The sequence below is a fragment of the Vollenhovia emeryi genome, unplaced genomic scaffold, assembly GCF_000949405.1.
Source record: "Vollenhovia emeryi isolate VEMERY1.0 unplaced genomic scaffold, V.emery_V1.0 DF939244.1, whole genome shotgun sequence".
NCBI classification, from domain to species: Eukaryota; Metazoa; Arthropoda; class Insecta; order Hymenoptera; family Formicidae; genus Vollenhovia; species Vollenhovia emeryi.
Window position 1 is genome coordinate 414,307 of NW_011967122.1, and position 20,079 is coordinate 434,385.

At 43.1% G+C, this 20,079-nt stretch overlaps 6 protein-coding genes across 8 annotated transcripts; 4 read left to right on the plus strand and 2 right to left on the minus strand.

Annotated features, from left to right (window-relative positions):
* The first annotated feature begins 14 nt into the window (after positions 1–14).
* LOC105560035 (intraflagellar transport protein 22 homolog) lies at positions 15–1,763 on the plus strand. Its single transcript, XM_012008778.1, has 4 exons — positions 15–509; positions 653–822; positions 1,090–1,286; positions 1,437–1,763. Exons 1-4 carry the CDS (start codon positions 471–473, stop codon positions 1,598–1,600), a joined length of 570 nt encoding a protein of 189 aa, XP_011864168.1. The 5' UTR covers positions 15–470; the 3' UTR covers positions 1,601–1,763.
* Positions 1,663–5,199, minus strand: LOC105560034 (bifunctional coenzyme A synthase). 2 transcript variants are annotated; one of them, XM_012008776.1, is made up of 6 exons: positions 5,124–5,199; positions 3,559–4,340; positions 2,794–3,137; positions 2,418–2,669; positions 2,164–2,346; positions 1,663–1,994 (listed from the first exon to the last, which is right to left on the minus strand). In XM_012008776.1, exons 2-6 carry the CDS (start codon positions 4,136–4,138, stop codon positions 1,776–1,778), a joined length of 1,578 nt encoding a protein of 525 aa, XP_011864166.1. In that variant the 5' UTR covers positions 4,139–4,340; positions 5,124–5,199; the 3' UTR covers positions 1,663–1,775. The 2 variants fall into 2 exon arrangements, with proteins under 2 accessions (XP_011864166.1, XP_011864167.1); XM_012008777.1 differs by lacking the exon at positions 5,124–5,199 and having other exon boundaries at positions 3,559–4,429.
* A 185-nt stretch (positions 5,200–5,384) lies between these two features.
* On the plus strand, positions 5,385–7,749 carry LOC105560038 (piggyBac transposable element-derived protein 4-like). Of its 2 annotated transcripts, none has more exons than XM_012008783.1 (2): positions 5,385–5,799; positions 5,956–7,749. In XM_012008783.1, exon 2 carries the CDS (start codon positions 5,992–5,994, stop codon positions 7,723–7,725), a length of 1,734 nt encoding a protein of 577 aa, XP_011864173.1. In that variant the 5' UTR covers positions 5,385–5,799; positions 5,956–5,991; the 3' UTR covers positions 7,726–7,749. The 2 variants fall into 2 exon arrangements, with proteins under 2 accessions (XP_011864173.1, XP_011864172.1); XM_012008782.1 differs by having other exon boundaries at positions 5,991–7,749.
* Positions 7,750–8,503: 754 nt separating this feature from the next.
* Positions 8,504–11,684, plus strand: LOC105560039 (WD repeat-containing protein 36). The gene is made up of 3 exons (XM_012008784.1): positions 8,504–10,111; positions 10,396–10,673; positions 10,813–11,684. The coding sequence occupies exons 1-3, from the start codon at positions 8,578–8,580 to the stop codon at positions 11,671–11,673; spliced, it is 2,673 nt and encodes an 890-aa protein (XP_011864174.1). The 5' UTR covers positions 8,504–8,577; the 3' UTR covers positions 11,674–11,684.
* A 2-nt stretch (positions 11,685–11,686) lies between these two features.
* LOC105560040 (nucleoporin NDC1) lies at positions 11,687–14,343 on the minus strand. The gene is made up of 2 exons (XM_012008785.1): positions 14,288–14,343; positions 11,687–14,209 (listed from the first exon to the last, which is right to left on the minus strand). Exon 2 carries the CDS (start codon positions 14,051–14,053, stop codon positions 12,323–12,325), a length of 1,731 nt encoding a protein of 576 aa, XP_011864175.1. The 5' UTR covers positions 14,054–14,209; positions 14,288–14,343; the 3' UTR covers positions 11,687–12,322.
* A 236-nt stretch (positions 14,344–14,579) lies between these two features.
* LOC105560042 (trafficking protein particle complex subunit 12) lies at positions 14,580–17,552 on the plus strand. Its single transcript, XM_012008786.1, has 2 exons — positions 14,580–15,118; positions 15,521–17,552. The coding sequence occupies exon 2, from the start codon at positions 15,569–15,571 to the stop codon at positions 17,126–17,128; it is 1,560 nt and encodes a 519-aa protein (XP_011864176.1). The 5' UTR covers positions 14,580–15,118; positions 15,521–15,568; the 3' UTR covers positions 17,129–17,552.
* Positions 17,553–20,079: the final 2,527 nt, after the last annotated feature.

A 20,079-nucleotide genomic window follows, 5' to 3' on the forward strand; every position in this document is an offset into this window, starting at 1 on the left:
AAATGCATGTGTGTATACATATATATTTAATTACTTAATTATTTTGTAATCGATTATTTAGTTCGATATTTCCTATAATAATTTTAATCCGAATATCAAAATATATATGTATATACATATGCCAATTGATAATGATAGGACCGACTGAGGTAAGATCATCCCACAATTAAATACTTGTACAAGTAATTAAAGAGGCTATCATATTTTACAAGATTAAGCCAAAGTATGTACATACATACATATGTATATACATATATGCCCGTTTGAAATTGCTTTCTCAGTAATGTGTACACATACTAGGACAACGGTTGTTATAGCAACAATTGCCAAACAATAATGCATTCAGTATTGGACGGACATTGTTGTATTATACGATCGTCAGGTGCAATGGAATGTTAATATACTTGCAACAACTTTTCTAATAATATGTTATAAGTATCCAGATTTTCAATTCTATTTGTTATAAAACAATGTACACATTAAAATTGGTAATGACAGGACCAACTGAGGTAAGATCCATCTATCAATTAAATATTTGTATAAGTAATTAAAAGAGGCTATCAAGTAATTCACAAGATTAAGCCAAAATATGCATAACTGAATTACATATACATATATGTATGTATATATACACACACACATGCCTATTTAGAGTGGGAAGACCACAATAGCAAATTTTTTGGCGGATGCTACAGAAATTCCATACGATTATCATCCAACTCAAGGTGTTCGAATATTAGAATTTGAAATTAATGATATTGAAATAAATAATGAACGCATCTCGAGAGATCTCGAGCTGTGGGACTGCAGTGGAAATCACAAGTAAACAATAATATACATGCTTTCGCAAAATTAAACTTTAAAACCTTATCTAGAAACATTCTATTTTACATAAGCAAATCAAACCGCTTAAAACATTTGTCGACAATTAACGATTGTACAATGTATAATGTACAATTTATCAACTTGTACATATTGTTCAAACGTATTTATTGGCTACAAAATAGAATGTTTCTAGACGCAAAGAACACATTATAGATTAGCCTTGAATGAAAGAAATACAAAACGTTATAAAAATGTTATTAACAGATTTAAGAATTGCTGGCCAGCTATACGTAAAGACGTACATGGTGTGATACTCGTATACAGTGCTAAAATACAGGATTCTTCGAAAAAGTTGAGAGAATATTACGATTATTTCGTTAGCGGAGCTAAATTAGGGCCAAATAATTGTGTAATATTTTTCTTCGATCCTGATAATACATCAAGCGCGTCGAAAATTATTTGTAAGTATTTCAGTAATAATCCAATTCCACAACAAAGCCTTGATTTTTAAATCAACGACTTTTCCCTATTTGCCAAATAGAGAAAAGTTAGTTTAAAATAAAGAAATCTTTTGTATTAATTAATTTTTTAATTATTGTACATGTTTAAAGCGTCCAATTTCCCTAATGTCTCTCATGTCAAATGTAACGTGGATGACGGTGGTGATAAATTAAAGGCTGATTTTCGATTGTTTCTAAGTGCCCTAATGACGAAGCTGCACGAAGACAAAGAAGAAAAATTGATATCGAGTGATAATATATTATTTTCTAAATAGTACGTTCACTTTTTATTTGTATAACAATCATATGAATGGTAAAAAATAGTTTTCTTGTATTATTAATATCTATCTCTGTTGTAGTTATTTATGTAACCAAAGATACGCCCCCCTCAATTACCAATATTTCCCTCAATATATTAATATTGTATATATCACAGAATGATTGACTATGTTATTTGTAGGTACAAGCTCTATTTTGTAATCTATTTAAATCTGTTGTTAATTCTCCCCACGCTCTTTCTACTTGTATTGAAGTTTCTTCATGACTCCATAAAGTGCTTATGACAACGTTGGCTTCCTTAACTTGCTCCGTGTTACTTGGTTGCATTTCAATTCGTAACTTCGCTGCTTCCTCAGATAATCCATTTCTATCCATGACTCGTTTTATAGCCTGCAAATATATTTAACATAAATTTATAAAAATATTCAAATTATATAAACAATTAGAAATACTTGATACATATCTAAACGTAAAATGGAAAATTTTTAAGAATAGATAAATAAATTCCTGTCACCTATACATATGCAAAATATGAGTTATCTGTAAGATGAGGACCAACCTCGTTTTGTGGAATAATACAAGTCCAAATTTCGCTGCATACATCCTGCCATTTAGCTTGAATCAAAACTGCTGCTTCCAGTACGATGATATTACAACCCTTATTATAAAGACGATATATTTCTTCTTTAGCTCTTTGCAGTATTAAAGGCCAGATTAGTTTATTCAATTTTTCCAATTGTTCCTACATAAAACATATATCGCTATAAAATATCTAATAACCGATGCTGTAGAATCCGAGACTAAATTAAACACCTTATTATTAAATACTATATCACCAAGCGACTTCCTGTTTATAAACCCGTCTGGGTTGAGAATAGAAGAACCGAAGTGTTCGACTATTTTGTTAAAGCACTCTGTCCCGGGTAAATACAAGTCATGTGCTAACTTGTCACAATTTACGAGACCAGCCCCGAGTTGTTGCATTTTTTCGGCAACCGAAGATTTCCCACTTGCAATACCACCAGTCAAACCAATGATATAGGGTTGCATAACTCTGTCCTCTCTCTAACAAAAGAACTAGACTATTAGACAAAATGCAATTTACGTAGAATTATATATAGAGATGTCATATAAAAATTATTTTGTAATCTTTCAAAGTACATTATGTATACACGGTAGAAAAACCTACAGGAGCTCGAAGCCTTGTGCCAAGTAATCGTATCCTATGATTGCTAGAGCTAATTTTGGCCTCTTCGTATTCATTGTGAGCCTCGTCAATTGCCAATTCTACCGTATGGACGTCCAATTCGCTTAAATTTTTCTGCAAACGTAGCTCGTTGACCTTTTCACCTCCGCGTTTCGTCTCCTCACTCACAACCAACATCTCCAGCGTGGGATCCTCCTTCGTAGGCCCGTACATGTCATTGATAGGAACAACGTTATGTGTTATCGACGAGTCCACATCTTCCAGGAAGCCCTTGACTTCCGTTATTCGTTGGGCACACGGTTGTATCAGCTCCCACAATACTTTACCTAAAAATATTTCTTTAATTTAGAACTTGTGCCATCGAGTGTGCAATTACATTATCAAACTGTATCCCACATTTCTTGTCTGCAAACTATTCAGAGACATTACAAGATAATAAACCAAAACTATGTGTCGCCAGCAAAATCATTAACAAATAAACAGATTCTTTCGACCAGAACTGGTCGAGGTTTAGTATTCCAAATAACTACGTTTCGACCATCCGGATTATGGTCTTTATCAAGTTAGAGCGAGGGTCCTTGTGGATATTGCAATCCTGCAATTGTTAGTTAAACCTCGGCGGGTACAATAACGTTACATAATGTAATTTCATGCCAAAACCCAATAACGCAGATATGCATAACGTGTCAAGGCTTATTACAAGGTAAATCGACCTAAGTCGAGCAAGTTCTAAGAATTCGTTTTTACCAGATATCATATTGGTGTCCGTCACACCAACGGTGAGTCTTTCTGTACAATGCAATGCGGCCTCGCTCAATAGGATCTTGTGGCCGTTGTGCAGCCGATCGAACGTGCCACCCAGCACTACATTCCCGTAAGTCTTCGCATTCCTAACATCCAACTCCACTTTGTTGTAATAGTTCATGTATAAGTAGTTAACAAAGCGATAGTTGATCGACTTGTTCGACAAACGGTCCTGTATGAACGTGTCTGCCTCCTTCTCGCTGCACTTCTGATCGAAGATCACTACCTCCACCGGCTTCTTGGTGCTTATCGTAAATCTGTCGGGGTACTTGAGGTTGGTGAGCAAAACCCGGACGTCCAGGCGGGAGGCGATGGTAGAGGTATTCATGTATATGTCGGCGACCTTATTGGAATAGTCAGGCCCTTTCCACTGCAACGTCGCGGCGTTGTAATTGCCCGCGAAGATATTCTTCCCCGGGAAGTATTGAATGTACAACGTCTTCAGGACGTGCTTCTGAATAACGACCAGCAGGCCCTTTATACTCGCGGGATTTGTTAGGACTAACAGGCCGGTGTTTGCCATGTCGAGGTAAATATGTTAAAATTTACTTGCAATTCCTTGCAAATGCACTTTTCTAATACTTCCCGTTAGCTTGGCGAGCTGTTAATCTTGGCGAATATAGCGCGCGGAGAATCTTGGACGACCACTTCTGCCGGAACCGACTTTGGCCAATTTCTGGGTGGAGTCTCTTTTATCTACATTATCTCTCGCCGCATGACAATAGCTGAAATATTTTGATTAAATTTACGTAAGTTTTCTCGAAGAGGTCTATTAAGTCAGCGATACACGATGCTTTTTGTGTGTTGTTTTAGTTGCTGGCATGCGCCCGTGCTGGCTGTTCATAACCAATCAGATTATAGTTTCAAGTCAACTGATCTATCACGCTGCGTTCCGATTGGTGAGAACCAATCAACGGGCGCGCGTGCAAGTAGAAGCAAAAAAGCATCGTGTATGTAGCACGATAATAGATTACGTTTCCACCGAGGGTCAGAATCGGGTTGGGGTTTGGTATTTTGGTGTTTCCACCGAAAGAGCGTTCACCCCAACCCGATTCTGACCCGACTCTGACCCTCGGTGGCAATTTGTAATAGTTGAATGGGACAAAGGTGCTTTTACACGGAGTGTCGCGCGTAGCGTGCGTAGCGATACGCAGCGATTGCCTGTGTCCAGCAGAAGTTTGCGCTTGCTAAGCGCTTTGCGTTCATTGGATTATACTTTCAGATCTGTGCTGAAATAGAGCTATTCTTCTAGATCTATCCAATCAGCATAAAGCGCTTATTCTTAGCTAACTTCGGCAGAACACAGCCAACATGTAACGTCAACATGATTTCCTATTTAGCAACCGTATCAATTGCAAAACAATTAATGATTCTGAGAATAGATATATAAAAGGATTGTGTATCTTATAAGAGAACATCTTGAAGAAACTCGTTAAGTTTAACCGATTAATATACTTGGTAGTCAGGTTAGGGTTCGATTAGGTTAGGTTCGAGCTCGATATACGTACGTGTGTATGCACATACACTACTCCAGTGATGAAATTGTTTATACTATGTAATGTATGTATATTTGTGTAGGCTGCTTTCCTTTTAAGAAACTTTTAAGAAAAGTCGACACTTTTGACAAGTGGACACACGTCACTTTCCATTGAAACTTTGATTCATGCTTAATCCTGCGCATACGGACTGGGACGAAAACGACCCAAGCGAAATTTCATTCGAGAATTCCCAGAAAACCAAGAACGGGAGGGGGTCGGCTCCCCTCCCTAAAAAAACTTAGTGTTGGTAGGGACCTGCACATGATGTAAAAAGAAAGGTGTAACAACATCGTGTATGCGCAGTAGTCATGTGCATTTGGACCCAAATTTCATTGGCTCGCTCATCGTGCGCCGCCGCTATGCGCAATGATACACCTTTCTTGCAGTAGTCCATGTGCATTTGGACCCAAATTTCATTGGCTCGCTCATCGTGCCGCCGCCGCTATGCGCAATGATACACCTTTCTTTTTACATCATGGACCTGCAGGCAAAGCCCAGCCGTATTGCGTCAGTTAGTCTCTGAGCTACAGCCGGAGGAAGTTGAGCGCTCGGCGAAAACGACCCAGTCTGTAGGGCGCGTTAGTAAAAAGAGATTTTAGCGCATCTATTTTTTTTGCTGCCAAAAGCCTCCAAACGGTGCACTAAGGTATGTAAATAAACATTTTAATTTTTAAAATTTTTTTGTCCAAAAAAGGTAATTTTTTTTTTCAAAAATGGATATAAATATATAATATATGGATATAAATATATAAATACGTTCAAAAATACAACAACAAATTAAAAATAAATAAAAACATTTTAGAAAATAAAAATAACCAAAAATACATTTTTTGGTAGTATGACGGACAGAAGTCCCAAGGATATAAGAAGACTTCTTCGAGAGCGACCTCCTGAGATTAATTACGAGGAGTTGTCGGAAGATGAAGTGGATTACGTAGAAGAGTTTAGCGAGGTCGATGATATTCAGGATTGCGATGAAGATACCAGCCTCGACCATACATATCAAAACGATCTGGAGTACGAGTCTGACGAACAGCAGGAAGCGCAAACATCAGGGCGTCCTCAGTCAGTTATAAAGGGTAAAAATAATTACAAGTGGTACAAGACTGCTCCGGAAACAAGAGGGCGACGGTCGACGGAAGTTTATTTGCCCAAAGGGAGTGGAGATGCAAGAAATGTAAAAACACCATTAGAAGCTTGGAGTCTACTTTTTCCGACTGAGTTATTAGAAATAGTCATTCTGCAAACAAATGCAGAAATTCGAAGAAGAGATAATTACCCGACTGAAGGCTATACAGAAACAAATTTGGTGGAATTAAAGGCTTTACTGGGATTACTATATTACAGCGGAATGGAAAAACAGAACCACACCAATACCGAGGATTTGTGGAAGCCACGATTTGGAAGTAATTTATACAGAGCTGTAATGGCAAGAAACCGTTTCCATTATTTGTTGGAGTGTCTTCGTTTTGACGATAAGGCGACCAGAGTCGAACGTCGAAAAGTGCACGGATTAGCGCCTATAAAAGAAATTTGGGATATGTTTATTTCCAATTGCACGCGATACTATTCTCCATCCACTTACTGCACGATCGACGAACAACTTCTCAATTTTCGAGGACGTTTTGGTTCGAAAGTCTACATACCGAGTAAACCAGACAAGTACGGTATAAAAATCGTATCCATGCACGATGTGCAAACTTCATATATGATAAACGCGGAGCCCTACGTAGGGCGGGTTCTTTCCCGTGCAGGTGAATCTGTGCCAAGCTATTACGTTCGACGGTTGTCAGAATCAATTTATAACACGGGACGAAATATCACATGTGATAATTGGTTCATGTCCGTTGATCTTGTTCGAAAAATGAAAACTGATTATGGCCTAACCATGATTGGCACTGTACGAAAAAATAAACGCGAAATACCACCATCGTTCACGCGAACAGCGGCTGCTGGTACTACTCGCTACGCATACGCCGAAGGAAATACCTTAGTTTCGTACTGTCCTAAGAAAAACAAGGTCGTTATATTATTATCAAGCTTGCACAACAGTGGACGACTGGACAAAGAAACCGAAAAACCGGAAATAGTAGCTTTCTACAACCGCACAAAAGGAGGGACCGATACCTTTGATCAGATGTGCCACCTCTACACCACTGCTCGCGTCACTGCTAGGTGGCCTCTGAGATTGTTTTTTGACATGATGGATCATGCTGCAGTCAATTCCTTTATATTATACAGTTTGCGATCATCAAATGAGGGATTAAATCGAAGAGATTTTCTCAAGGATCTGACTTTTTCCCTGGTCGAACCACAACTTCGATTTCGCCTTACCGCACGAACACTGCGAGCTAATTTACGTGTCATGATAAACGAAATACTTCAAATAAACCCGGAACTTTCAGCACAGATACAGACTGTTACAGCACAGACTCACAAGTTACAAAAAAGAAAACGCTGTTCATTTTGTATAACTGAAAAAAAAACTGTTTATTGTTGTGCATTGTGTAAGAAACCAACTTGCGACGACCATCGCGTAAACATTTGCAAAACATGTCACGCTTGCTCATAATTTTCAAGATTTTTTTCATTACTTTTCATGTATTTACATTAAAATTAATAAAAATAATATAATTTTGCGAAAAAAAAGATCGTCGATTTATTTTTCATGAAAATCCTCGATTTTCCCCTCGTCAAAATTGTGTATTTTCAAGCGATGAAATAATTATACTTTTTTCGGCAGAAACGATCGCAGCCCGGTTTTTCTTAAACAGTAGAGTGTCCATGACCAGAATCCATGATAACTTTTCTTAATTACTACGCATTTTTTAATTATTGAAATTTAAGCAAAAATCCGTTTTTCCATCGTTTTCCTTCAAATAACAAGTTATAGTGTTAAATATAATAACTTTTTCGCTTAAATTATTGTTGATTCACATTCTAGAAATGTTCAAGAGTATTCATGAATTTTTTCAGATTTTTTAAAGCGATGTAACACAGTGAAAAAAGTGCCTGGGCGTTTTCGACCCAGTTTGTAGGCGGAAGCAGCGAAATTACAGTCCGTATGCGCAGGGTTAATCGACACCTCGACCCTGCTCGGAATGCATTGTTGACCGAAGAACGCATTCGCGTTCCAGCATTTCGATAGAAAATTTGTATAAGCTTTTTGTGTCCACAACACTAGAAATCGATGCAAGAAATATGTAGCCAATCAACTTGCAGCTGTGCCATAAAAACTGCAAGTTTGTAATTGGCTAAGGTATGAATCCAGCCTGAGACGCCATTCTTGTTGCCGCGTGAATCGTGACTTGAAATATGGCCGCCCCCTTGGTTGCTCCACGAGAGGCATGGTCGGCATTGGTCGGCATGGTAGTGTATTGTAAACTTACTTGACTTCACCCGGGCCTCCTCTCGACGATACACGATGGTGCAGAGTAAAGTATTCGCGCGGAATCGGGCGCTCGGATACGTCAGCAACCATGTGCCCCTCGTGACGAGGTACATCCTCAGGAGGAAGGAGCACTATGTCGTTACGTGCGTGGGCCGGGAGTTCCACACCTACGGATGCAAACATTTCACTCTGCTGAGCGTCTCGAGCATGCACGCCGACGACATCACCTGCCTGGCCACGGACACGTTTCACGTGTACACGGCCAGCGGGAATGACATTTACGCGTGGCGCAGGGGGACTGAGTTGAAGCACACCTACAGGGGTCACGAGTGCGAGGTGCACATCCTCCTGCCGTTCGGCGCGCACTTGCTCTCCGTCGACGAGAGCAGCACCCTCAAGGTCTGGGACATCAAGGAGGAGAGCCTGCTGCTGGAGCTCCACTTCAGCAACAGCGTGTTCAGGATATCCGCGCTGATGCATCCCAACACCTACATGAACAAGATCCTGCTGGGCAGCGAGCAGGGCGAGCTGCAGCTGTGGAACATCAAGCTGACCAAGATGGTCCACGCGTACCAGGGCTGGCGGAGCGCTGTGACTGCCCTGGAGCAAGCGCCCGCGATAGACGTGGCTGCCGTAGGCTTGAGCAACGGCCGCATTGTCCTGCACAATCTCAAGTACGACGAGACCATCTTCGATCTGGTGCAGGACTGGGGCCCGGTGATATCCATCAGCTTTCGCACCGACGGCCATCCGATCATGGCGACGGGCAGCCAGGGTGGCCAGATTGTGCTCTGGAACCTGGAGCGGCGCATGGTGGAGAGCCAGCTGTGCAACGCGCACGACGCCGCCGTCACTGGTCTGAGGTACATACCGAACGAGCCGCTGCTGGTCTCGTCCTCGCCCGACAATTCCCTCAAGCTGTGGATATTCGACATGGCCGACGGGGCGGGTAGACTCTTGAGGATCAGGGAGGGTCACCCCGAGCCTCCGACGATCGCCCGGTTTTACGGCAACGACGGTAACTATCTGCTGACCGCGGGCGGCGACTCCTCGATCCGGCTGTTCTCCACCGTCACGGAGATACTGAACAAGAGCCTGGGTAGAGCGTCGTTCAACAGGAAAGCCTCCAAGAAGAAGGGCCACTCGGTCGACGACCCGTTGCTGATGCCGCCGATAATCGAACTCGCGTCCGAGGTGACGCGGGAGAAGGAGTGGTGTAACATAGCGGCCACTCACTCCGGCCTGGGCGTCGTCACCACGTGGTCGTCTCACCTGCAGAAGATGGGCGATCACAAGCTGCTGCCCGAGAAATTTAAGAGCGACTACAGCGTCAGCGCGACCAGCTTGTGCTTGACGAGGTGCGGCAACTTTGTCGTCATCGGCTACAACACGGGCCACGTGGACAGATTCAACATTCAGTCGGGGATCCACAGGGGCTCCTACGGGGGCGAGAGCGGCGCCCACGAGGGTCCCGTTAAGGGCGTCATGGTCGACGATTTGAATCAGACTCTCGTCACAGCCGGCAGAGACGCGAGAATTCTGTTTTGGGATTTTAAACCTAAGCAAGGTACCCTTGCGCCGTGAGAGATTGCAACTTTCCCCTAATATTTCGCGATTTCCTTTTTATTACTCTTCTACAGTATATTTTAACTTTCCTTATATTTACAGAATTACATTGAATTTGATAAGGAAAGTTATGATTCAGTTTTAAATATACAGGGTGTTCGAAAAGAATGGGACCCCCTATTATCTCCATCTTTCGAATACTTGGATATACATTCAGTAATTTTCATTCCTCCTTTCATTCCCCTCCTAAATACATGATACTGTAATACGATTCCTGTTTCGCAGGTAAATGTACAGCAGCGAAGATACTAATATTGGACGAGTCGGTCGAGTGGATACGTTGCCACAATGAGAGCTCCCTCGTGGCTATAGCCTTGGAAAACTTTGATATTGTGCTAATGGACCTGGACACGAGGAGGATAGTTCGGAATTTTCAGGGGCACGAGGGACGAATAACAGACGCGTGTTTCAATCCCGACTCCAGGTGGTTAATCACAGCGTCTATGGACTGCACAATCCGCACCTGGGACATACCGTCGTCGCACTTGATAGATATTTTTCAGGTAAATTTAATATCGTTCTACGTAAACGAGCGATAGAAGGATTACTCGCGTTTTTAAGTATTGTTTCGACTTTTGTATTATTTGGACTGGAGAGGAATACATTCGAAAATATAGTAAGAAATCTTGTGCCCGCTTGCAGGTTCCCGAAGCTTGCGTATCTTTAAGTTTCTCTCCAACGGCAGAATTCCTCGCGACCGCACATGTACGAAACTTGGGAATCTTCCTGTGGTCGAATCGCACGCTCTATTCGCACGTGTCGTTGAAGGCCGTCAGTAAAGACGATATGATACCCGAAGTAGGACTCCCTGGATCGTCCGTGGAGGTCGAGAAAGTCGACGAGGACGACGTTGTCGTTGCCGGAGAGCCGGATTACGTGTCTCCCGATCAGCTCGATAGCGATCTTATAACCATGTCCGCCGTGGCTCAATCTAGATGGCAGAATTTACTCGACATCGACATCATTAAGAGAAGAAACAAGCCGAGGCAACCGCCCAAGGTTCCAGAGGCCGCGCCGTTCTTCCTGCCTACGATTCCGTCGTTGCAGGTGCGCTTCGATTTCTCGGACGTTAAGGCCGACGAAAACACCGAAGGCACCCGCGTCCATCCGGACGTGCAAAATCTCACTTCGTTCAACAATAGCTTGCAATCGGTTACCGACAATTTTTCCAACGTGATAGAGAAATTGAAGGCGATGGGTCCCAGTAACATCGATTTCGAGATTCAGTCGCTGTCTCTGGACGAGAGTTCCGCCGAGTTCTCGATGCTGCAGTTTATGAAGATGCTTCACTGCATGATGGAACAACAGACGGACTTTGAATTGTCGCAGGCATATCTGGCGGTGTTCTTAAAGTGGCATGGTACGGCGATCTCGGAGAATAATATGTTACGCGACTATCTGCGGAAGATACAAAAGGCGCAAACGAGAAACTGGCTTACGCTGCGGGAGAAATTATTTTACAATCTTAGTGTTGTACAAAGTTTTAAGAAAAATATAAAGTAGACGAATTATTTCTATATCATGTAAATATTTAACGACGACGACGTTTCTTACGTGAAAATTCAGAGCCGCGGACTTTGCATTGCAGTATCCCTACTCGTGGGGCATGTGGGACAACAATAAAAACACTTTTATTATGCAAACCCAAGCTATCGATTAAGTGCACTTAGAAGTTCGTCGGATCTGCCGTTGTTGAGATCCGAAAATCTGTGGGCCTGTCAACTCGCGTACTCGCGTAAACTACACGGTCGGTCTAGCGAGCTTATACTTGGCGCGAGACACTACCGTGTCTCGTGGTAATTAAAGAGCCGCCACAGAATTAATGCATCACTGTTTTATGTTTACGTTCTCAAAATATACTCTTCACAATTTACACATGTTATTCATCTGAAAGATAAGTAACGATAGAAAAGTCTTCGAACTTTTTGAAAGATATCAGTTTATTATTTATGTATATGTATATGCATATACACACATTATAAAGTAATATCTTATAAGCAATATTGAAAGTTAACACGTACATAAATCAATAGATAATCAATAAAAAGAGTCGCTCGATCACATTACATCTATAATGCAAAATGTTTCTTGGCAGATTCAAAATCGGACAGAACACGCAAGTACACTTTGTGATAATATCAATATTTACTAACTATTCCCTGTAATTAAGGAAGCCCTGCAATTGTTCTATCGTCGGAGGTTCGAGAGACAGGTCGCTGATGTACGGCTCAAAGTTCGTGACGATTCTGTACAGACTACGCTTGATCGCACTTCGTAGGGCCGTGAAGATCTCCCTGACCAGCTTATCATCCGCTTGCATCTTCCTCGCCAGCACAGCTGACTTTTGAAATTTGTCCAGCGCCTGCTTCACCGACAACAGGGCGTTGACGATGAGCGGCATATCCTTCTGTACAATGCCGTAAGAGTCTTCGCTCAGCGAAAAGACGGACACAGACGAAACGGCCTCGGCCGCCCAGATCACCAGTTGCCCACTGTGCAAAGCATGACGAATTTTATTGTCATCCTGTTCGCCGAAGATGTAACTGATGAGCGGCTTAGAAAACAAATACGCTACAACGGCCTCTTTCCTCTGCTTGAAAAACTTTTGAACGGCTGAACCGGCATAAGGTGCTTCCTCCGCATCTGCCTGCTCCGCCGCCGACGTCGGCGCCACGTCTGGTATCAATTTCCGCATGTGGTATACGTATTTGCTGTGCTGAACCGGCGGTACTCTCGCCGCCAACGTGCCGTAGCAGGTCGACTGATCCTGAGACTTGGCGGCTATCGCGTTGAGGTCTGATGAGAACTTGTTAAGAAGACTCGTACTCTTCTGTACCACGCAGTTCCAGTTGTACGGATGACCGCCCGGTTGACTGAGCGTAAACAACGTGCCTCTTCTCGCTTTCTCCTTCTGGGCCAGGGTGACCAGGTCCAAGTAACCCAGGTGCTGCATTATCGGTATCTTGTCCATCGACAGCGCGTCGACGAGAGTCATCTCCGAACTGTCGGGCGTGTACGCGCCGCTTGAACTGAATTTAAACGGCGCCCACTCGGTCAGATATATCTCGAATAACGTGTACGTGTTGCTGGCGATCAACATAAACATAAACTGATGCAGCCACAGCTGCAGTATCAGCGACAGATTCAGCAATCTGGACACGGTCTCCAGGGGTTTGGCCTCCACCTGCGCGGATACGATAGACAACAATGCCTCGCGGTAGTACAGCCCCACGAAATAATAAATAGCCATGTAATACAGAGTCGACCACATGGAGGAGATCATCAGCGTCGGAAGCATGGCGTAGATTCGTCGTCTCAGCTGTAGGAATTTGGACTGCGCTATAACGGGAAAGCGGAGGTACCTCCTCGCGAAATTGCCGGTCTTGGCCGAGAAGTATAGTCCACTCCACAGGCCGCTCAACAGTAGGAAGTAGTACTCCTCCATCAGGCACGTTCCGTACACGAGGCTGCAGTCCGCGGTCGAGGCGCTGTAGCTTCCCCTCCTCAACGACAGGAGTAACCAGGCCAGAATGCCACCGATAAGGATGTACAGTGCTCGCAGGAGCAAGCTCTGAATGGTGATGGCCGTGTACAGCCTGACGAACCTGCTCTTGTAGTACGGCGGGGGTCGCAGATACTTGCTGCTGCAGAAGAAACCCTGCAGGACGGTCACCGTGGCGAGGACGACGAAGTAGGCCCACATCCGCGGCGACGTCACGGCGGTCCACGTTTCCTCGAGCCAGCGCGTGTAGTCCGTACTCAGATTAGCGAGCAGCACGAGGCAGCAGACGAGGAACAGTTGCACCGTCACGCTCGCGACGACGGCCAGAATCATCCGCTGCACCAGCAGCTCTCGGCAGCCCCTCTTGTCAGTCTCGATCATCGTGCTCGTCGAAGCCGGTTAACCTTCGCGCGCCAGCCTAACCTCCCGAGTCCTCACCATTCGTCGCGCGACCACGCGCTTCGAGCTCCGTCGTTCTCGTCGCCGCTCCCGCGGGCTACGTCCGGGTTTATAGCTCCTTCGTGGTCATTCGCGCGCCTGTAGTACATTAAACAAAAAGATTGTAATTGATATGCAATGATTTTAAATGCCGCGACCTAACATAACCCCGCCTACCTTTCGCAGTTTCGCCCACTTTTACCGCCTCGGAATCCTCGGATATGCAAGAACTGTGTGATGCAAAGTCGGGAAACTCCCATTAGGTCTGTTCTTTATTATAGAGAGCTGCAGCCTCGTCTACATAAAAGTCGTAGTTGTAAGAATAGTCGACTGTGATTGGTTAATTCTTATGTGTTTGACTGAATTGACCAATTATGGATAGATCCGGATTAAAACGACCCTGTGCTATGATTGGTCAAATCTGGAATTTCAATGTGATGCTACGAAATTTCAGATTTGACCAATCATAGCACAAGGTCATTTTAATCCGGATCATTTTGATCTTCTTGCGAAAGCAGCCCGGACTTTTCGATTCAGACTTTTATAAGCGCTATGCACTTAGTGGGCGGTCTTTAATTAACACTCTGTATATTTCAAAATGAAACAATTTGAATGATCTTTCAGTAAATTTTTACTGAAACAAAGTGAATTGTGTGGGCGAGATTTTTATATACATTTCAGCAAAATTTAATGAAATTTTCAGTAAACTTCAGGGACACTCCTTTCCAAATAGAAACGTTTCCGTTTCATTTTATTGAAAATGCTTTAAAGCTTAACAATCATGGAAATGGCACTTGTGGATCTGCCGAAATTGACAGGTGACGTACAGGTAGGGAGGACTTGTGGAGATAACCTCAACTGGGAGGTTAACCTTTCGTCATCAACAGCCAGCACTGAACAAGTTCCGACAATTCAACCGTTATGTTGTGAAGTATCGTCCACAGAAATTTGTGAAATTTCTGCGAAGAGTAAAATAGGATATTGAGAGAAGAGGGAACAGGCGTCTATGTAAGTAGAGAAAGAACAGAGAGGTAAAAGCCTCCAGTTTGGCAACTGTTCGAGGCATACAATTCGATGCATTCTTCATTAGAATAATAATGCTAGAGAGATTACGAATTTATTTAAAGGAACACAAGAGCTAAGAGCCGTGACAGGGCGTCTATATAGATAAATTTATTAAAAATTTATCACGAAAAGCATTACCTCAGCCAGAGTTTGAACCTGAACCGCCCTCTCACTAGGCTGCCGTCTCACCAATTCAGTGGTCGAACGAGGGAATATTTCTCGCAATAAAGTGATAATAAAATTATTTAAACACGAACACCCTGTCACAGCTCGTAGCTCTTATTTCTTCAAGTTTACGTTTAACACATCGGAGCTTTGAATTTATTACAAATTTATATTCTCCAGGTGGCAAATGTACATCCGACACTTAGACTAAGATAATCTGATCGCGAGATGGAAAGTAACGCAGTCAAGTCGAAGGACGGGGACACGGAGGGCAGCGTGGACGTCAGTCGTTACTTGAACAGCGCGCCCACGATCTTCGATGAGATCGTCGCGTTCCAGAAGCCCGGTTTGTTCGACGTGCCATCGGCCTCCGACTACGATCCCTTGTCCGACGGCGGGTCGACGAGCGCCTTCGACGCGAACTCCCTGCGCACGTCCGTGACCTCGCTGCTGGACTCCGCGGTCGAGCGGGTCGAGCACAGCGCGCTGAACGACGCTTGCCGCGACGCGTGGATACCGTCGGAGCACACGCGAAAGATCCTGCGGTCCGTCGCGACCACCGCGACCGGCGCGAGCCACCTGGATCGCGAGAACCTCACCATGCCCGGGCTGGCGGTGCAGGGCGACATGCCGGACCTGATCAAGAACGCCTCCATTCACTTTCTGGGCGAGGACGAGAATATCCACCGGAACGTGCTCACGGCGTCGGACGTGACGCAGGACGAGCGCGGTCTGCGGAATCTGATACAGACCGGCTGCTACCGGGCGGCGGTCAATCTGTCCGGCAGGCTGCTGGCCATCTACGCCCAGGGCTACGGCAAGATCAATCAGCCCAGCAAGCACACGCCACACTCTCTGCAGCTCTGGTACACGAGGCTGTCGCTGCTGGCCAAGCTGCGGCAGATGGATGTGCTGGAGAACGAGTCACGGCCGTTCGGCAATCTGGACAAGCCCGACATGTACTTCACCTTTTACCCGGAGCTGTACGGCACCAGGCCGGGCTCCATGGCGTCGTTCGCGTTCAGACTACTGCTGGCGGAGATACCGTCTCACTACGGCAAGCCGAAACAGACGTTGGAGAATTTATACAAATTACTGGCGACTGTCAATCAGATTATAGCTAATTTTCAGGCTGGTCTCAGCGGCGAGGGGACGCACGCGAGGATCAGCGAGTCTGATCAGCAGGACTCCGTGAAGCTGTGGGCCGCCAGGCGGTCCAGAATCCTGGTTTCCGTCGTCAACTGCGCCGTCGGCATGAGAAACTACATTCTTGCGATCGAGATACTGGAGGATCTGTGCCGACTGCCCGATTGGAGCGCGGAGCAGACGGGTATCCTTAGGTCGGCGATAGGCAGGGTGCACTTGTTCCTTGGGGACGTCACGGCGGCGGAGAAGTTCCTCGTCCGCGTCAACAAGGAGGAAAAGGCAACGAGCGTTAGGGAGCTGGTGGACAGCGGTCTGATGGCGGTCGCACAGAACGCCTTTCAAGAGGCCTACAGCTGCTTCCAGGCCGCGTCAGCGATGGAGCCGTCCAACGTAATGCTGATCAATAACATGGCGGTGTGTCTGCTGTACACCGGGCAGCTGAAAGCGGCCGTGTGGCTGTTCGAGAGCGTCGTCAACAGGAATCCGCTCAAGAGCCTGCAGGAGCCGATCCTGTTGAACATGTGCACGTCGTACGAGCTGCATACGACGCATTGCAAGCAACCGAAGTTACACTTGTTGCGGCAGCTCAACAGATACAAGGGCGACGCGGCCGATATTCAATGTCTAAAACTAGCGATGTAACGTTAGTCACGAATTGTCATTGTTAAACGTTAACACATTGCGATCCGAGCCTGCTGTTTTTGTTTTACAAAGTATATAAGTTGCGGTTTAATTTATAGCAAGGTGTACAAAGATACTAAGATACGGAGAATTCAGTGCGAGCGACTTGTGGCATCTGTTTTAGAAATTTAAGTTGGGGAGTCCCATCTCGACAAGTTTGTCAATCCACTTTCTTAACAACACAAGAAAAATTAAGCTGGACTTAATTCTATTGTTGTTAAAACTAATTTTATAATTTTTTGGAAGTGGAATCGCTGCTGCACTAAAAGGAAGTTCTTTACCGCTATTTTTATGTACTCGGGATCGGGTCACAAAGCGTTAATCCTCAGGGAAGATGTAAATGTGATATTAATAAGAATAAAAGTATAATGTTTTGTTATATATACACACACAGGCTCTGAATTTTCTTTTTCGCTCTTTTATTCTCACGTCACGTCGTCAAACAAATAATATAATACGCCATTTATTATGTTACGTCCTACCAAATGTCTTTCACCTCGGTCGACTGTATGGAAAGTGTACGATTGCGCATCCCGAATTTTCCCTCCCAGGGTCATCGATCACACAAGAAACACAGCGTCAAAGTAAAATAGCCTTTATTACATCGTGAAACGAGGACAATTTAACGAATGTTCAACAATTGCTATAGTTTTTCTCTCCACCTCACACACTCTCTCTCCCTCGCTTTATTTCTTCTTTTTTGCTCTTTCGCTCGCACGTGTGTCTTTCCTCTTTCCCCGTTTGTCAGTATTATCGCTTTTTTTATTACGTTCTTTTTTTTTAATCGAAAGAATACGGGTGTGTCGCAGCGTTCTCCGAAAATATATATTATGCAATAATCCGGTGTCTGTTTGTTCTTTCTTTTGTTTATAGTAAGCAGTTTCTTTTCAAGTCGTTCTGCGCATCGGTTTCCATGCCTCCAGTTTCTCTCTCACGGTTTCCTCGTTTTCCCGTTTTTTCCTATCATTTTATTTTTCTTATCTTTATCCTCTAAACTGGCTAGTTTACTCTTTCGCGCTTTCCCTCTCTCGCTCTCTTTCTCTCTCTCTCTCTCACTCTCACTCACTCTCTCTTTCTCGCTTTCTTTTATTATCGCGCGATTACATCGTAGCACATTATTATTAGATTATCGGATTCCAAAACTGCATTCTCTCTCGCTCGCTCGCTCTCTCTCTCTCTCTCTCTTTCTCCCTGCAGAATAAAGGCACGAACTGGCGGAAAAGTCGGCCTAACTGTATAATATTTTCATTTATTTATTATGGATGGAACTTCGTGTCACAATACATTATTTTTCTTTATTTCCTCTCTTTTCCCCACCGTCGTCCCATGGGCCTCACGGCGGTTTCGGCCCGTTGAATTGTTAGTGCCGCGTAAGTTAACAACGTAGTGAGCGCAGCGCAAGAATCTCTCCGTACCGATACATATTAATTTATTTTATATTAATTTTATTTATTTATATTAAGTCAATTTGTGTATCACACTATACACATCTATCTCGAATGCCCATTTCCGACGATCGAATCAGAATCGTCTTTCATTAGATTAATACAAATAAGTTTAGCAAGAAACAATAAAGATATTAGTTCGGTCATGAAAAGAATGAAAGATTTCTCGATTCAAACATCTCTCGGTCTTTTCTCATGCGCCGGATTATCTTGGATACAAGTAATATCATGAAAGATGAAAATATTTTTATTACAATATTATTATACGCAAGAATAGTCAAAATCGTGACTATTAGCAACGATTATTACTCTTATAAGTTTTAATAACTTAAATTGGCAAATTTTATTCAAATAAATAAAACATACCTTTTTACAAAAGTGCACAGAATAACGTTTGACTTATTTCGCGTTAAATGCTTCAAACTAAATTATAGTGCACATTTGTAAAGAAAGAATTAAAGAAACTTTACACGCGACGGCGCGCACATAAATATCGTTCAACTCTTGATTCAATTTTTGCGCTGTTTATTCTATTTGAATAAAAAAAATTAAGCACATAAATATAAGTATATTAATTTGATTTATTACAAAAAATATAAAGCCAAAATATAAAGCTAAAGTTCCTCAAAATAATCTTCGAGAAGAATTTATATATACTATATACCAACTATCAATAATTTTATGTCGTTGTATGATCGTTTTCCTTTTTATAATTGGCACTAATTTAAATTCTCACCATGTATGCAAATACTTCTAGTGTTACGTGCTTCGATAGTAATTTACAACTAGCCCGATCTGAGAAAAAAAGTAATTAGAAGTACGAGAGATTTTTGACACGATGTGTTTCAAATAAATTGGTAATTTGCCAGGTAAGTGGAGTTAAGTTCCGCGGAATTTTGCGCGGCGCGTCTTAAAAATTGTTATTACGAATTAATTTTAACATTACATCGCTCGGAGCTTGCGCGACGGGCACTACATCGTTAGAAAAAAACCTTCAGGTTGTCCCTTTCTCGCCTCTTTCTCTCGTTCGAGTACGTTCACACTTCGCCTTATTACAATAATATCCACATCGCTATTTCTGTTAATTAAATGTAATTGTATGTATATATATCTAATATATAGTATATACACAATTGTGTATATAGTATATATATACGCCAATTTATATAGTAAATTTATCTTTTTATGCCTACAATATTTATATAATATATTTATATATACTATGGTGTAGTAGTGCGCTTACGCCGTCTAATCTCTAAAAAGAAACGGTACATTATTGTCTGCGGTATTTTTTTGTTTTCGAGTATTCATATATATATAGTATATATACAATTCACATTTTTCGTATTCATATAATATAATAAGTCAATGAAAAGCTCAATGGCGTGACCATGTAGTATTCATTGAGTACAATAAGTCTGAAAATCCGTGCGCTTCGCGATACTCCTTGCATGATCGATCCGACGA